Source organism: Penaeus japonicus, unplaced genomic scaffold, assembly GCF_977035675.1.
Source record: "Penaeus japonicus unplaced genomic scaffold, GWHDUDI00000001_assembly GWHDUDI00000007, whole genome shotgun sequence".
Classification (NCBI taxonomy): domain Eukaryota; kingdom Metazoa; phylum Arthropoda; class Malacostraca; order Decapoda; family Penaeidae; genus Penaeus; species Penaeus japonicus.
Window position 1 is genome coordinate 2,502,645 of NW_028234409.1, and position 2,500 is coordinate 2,505,144.

Sequence of the window (2,500 nt, forward strand, 5' to 3'; positions counted from 1 at the left end):
TTTCGAAACAAAATTAAGGAGGAATTACGTACTAAATATACCTAAGATATATATATAAATACACAGATATAAACACATCACTAGGGTAATATAATCAGATATAGTTAGACATATCAAGATCACTAGACATAGGAATTGCTAGACATCTCAAATCGACAACAACATATGATACATAAATCTATAGACATCAGACAAACAGTAAGACATACACGAGACATATCAAACGCAGAATTTACTTGAGGAGTTGGCGGAGTGAGAAGGGCATTGGGAGCAACGAGTGGAGTGATAGACGTCTCGAGCCAGGGCGTCTCCCCAGCCTCCCCGCTACTCCCCACGCAGTACACTGGGGAGAAGAAGATCATGGTGATTGAGGAAGCACTTGGGGAGAGGAAGAGTGGAAGGGGAGAGAGATTGAGAGAGACGGGAGGAGGGGAGTGGGAAAGGGAGAGGGAGGGAGAGGGAGGGGAGGAGGGAGAGAGATTGAGAGAGACGGGAGGAGGGGAGTGGGAAAGGGAGAGGGAGGGGAGGAGGGAGGGAGGGAGGGGGGGAAGGAGGGGGAGAGATTGAGAGAGACGGGAGGAGGGGAGTGGGAGAGGGAGAGGGAGGGGAGGAGGGAGGGAGGGAGGGGGGGAAGGAGGGAGAGAGATTGAGAGAGACGGGAGGAGGGCAGTAGGAAAGGGAGAGGGAGGGGAGGAGGAAGGGAGGGAGGGAAGGAGGGAGGGAGATTGAGAGAGACGGGAGAAGGGGAGTAGGAAAGGGAGAAGGAGGGAAGGAGGGAGAAAGATTGAGAGAGACGGGAAGAGGGGAGTAAGAAACGGAAAGGGAGGGAAGGAAGGAGGGAGAGAGATTGAGAGAGATGGGAGGAGGGGATTAGGAAAGTGAAGGAGAGGGAAGGAGGGAGAGAGAGGGAGGGAGGGAAGGTGAACAGGAGGAAAAGAGTAGGAAGGAGGGAGGGAGGGAAAGGGAAAGCGAATAAGAGAAATGGAAGGAGGGGAGTAAAGGAGTGAGGGCGAGGGAAGAAAGGAAAGAGCGAGGGAGGGAGAGAAAGGGAGAGTGAGTGAGAGGGTAGGAAGGAAAACAGGAAACTGAGGGAGAGTGAGGGAGGGAGAGAGAGAGAGAGAAAGCTTCCCTCTTTCTATTTAATTACATCAGGGCTAAAGCAATCACATTCCCAGTACAACAAAGTGCGCGAGAGCGAGCGAGCAAGAGAGAGAGAGAGAGAGAGAGAGAGAGAGAGAGAGAGAGAGAGAGAGAGAGAGAGAGAGAGAGAGAGAGAGAGAGAGAGAGAGAGAGAGAGAGAGAGAGAGAGAGGAGACAGAGACAGAAACAGAGACAGAAACAGAGACAGACAGACGGAGAGAGAGAGAAAGAAAGAGAGAGAGAGCGTCCTCACCCGAAGGTCGCGTGTCCATGGGCGTGTGCGACTCGAGGGGCGCGCTGGAGGCCACTGAGAGGGCGTCCAGAGGGCGCTGGGGCAGGGGGTCGTCGCCCCCGAGGTCCCCCCGCCTCCGCTGGCGAGACTGGATCGCCACCACCAGCAGCGTCCCCAGCAGCAGGAGCACCCCCAGCCCGCCCGCGAGGCCGCCCACCGCCCCGCCCACGCCCATCCAGAGGCCCTCTTCCTCCGCCAGGAAGTCGTCGTCGTCGCTGCCCGGCGCCTTGGTGGAGATTTCTGGCGGGAGGCGAAGGTGATGATGACGGTAGTGATGGTGAGGGTGATGGTGGGGGTGGTGAGGGTGATGGTGATGGTGGGGGTAATGAGGGTGATGGTGACGGTGGTTGTGGTGAGGGTGATGAGGGTTATGGTGACACTGGTGGTGGTGATGATGAGGGTGATGGTGAGGGTGGCGGTGGTGGTGGTGATGGTGGAGGGATGAGGGTAATGGTGACGGTGGGGGGGGGGTGAGGGTGATGGTGACAGTGATGAGGGTGATGGTGATGGTGACGGTGGCGGTGGTGGGAGTGATGAGGGTGATGGTGATGATGTTAATGGTGATGATGGTGATTGTAATGATGATGGTGTTAATGATTAGGATGCTGGTGGGTTGCAGGCGATAGTGACAATGATGGTGATGATTATGGTGGTAGCGATTATGATGATGGTGATAACGACTGTCATGCTGGTGGGTTGCAAGTGATAATGGTGGTGACAACGATGGTGACAGTAGCGGTGATGATAATGATAGGCATAATGATGATAAGGGTATGTGATAGGATAACTTAATAATAAAGCAAAAAGCACACATCTAAATAGATATGAATATTTATAATGAAAAGAAATATTGACTTGAACTCCAAAACTTAAAACTTAAACTAAAAGCTCTAAAAAAAATAAAAAATAAAAAAAAATCTGAGCGACTCACCCACAGGCCGGACCGTCGGCCGCGGCAGGGTGCGGGCGTGCAGGAAGAGGGGCGTGGAGCGGGCGTGGGGCGTGACGGCGTACATGGCCAGCTCGAGGGTCGACGCCGGAGGCAGGCCCTCGACCGTGAACACAGGC

General features: G+C 53.9%; 1 protein-coding gene across 2 annotated transcripts in view; it reads right to left on the reverse strand.

Moving 5' to 3' along the window:
• The window catches only part of LOC122257078 (uncharacterized), a 40,437-nt gene that overhangs the window by 553 nt on the left and 37,384 nt on the right, over nucleotides 1-2,500 (reverse strand). Inside the window, exons 10-12 of one of the 2 annotated variants that reach the window (XM_086538302.1) lie at nucleotides 2,364-2,500; nucleotides 1,394-1,672; nucleotides 237-343 (exon numbers count right to left, since the gene is read on the reverse strand). The exon at nucleotides 2,364-2,500 is cut by the window's right edge and continues 44 nt beyond it. In XM_086538302.1, the coding sequence (XP_086394428.1) occupies nucleotides 237-343; nucleotides 1,394-1,672; nucleotides 2,364-2,500 (523 nt within the window). Of the gene's footprint in view, nucleotides 1-209; nucleotides 344-1,393; nucleotides 1,673-2,363 lie in introns of both variants that reach the window. The other variant, XM_086538301.1, reaches the window with a different exon arrangement.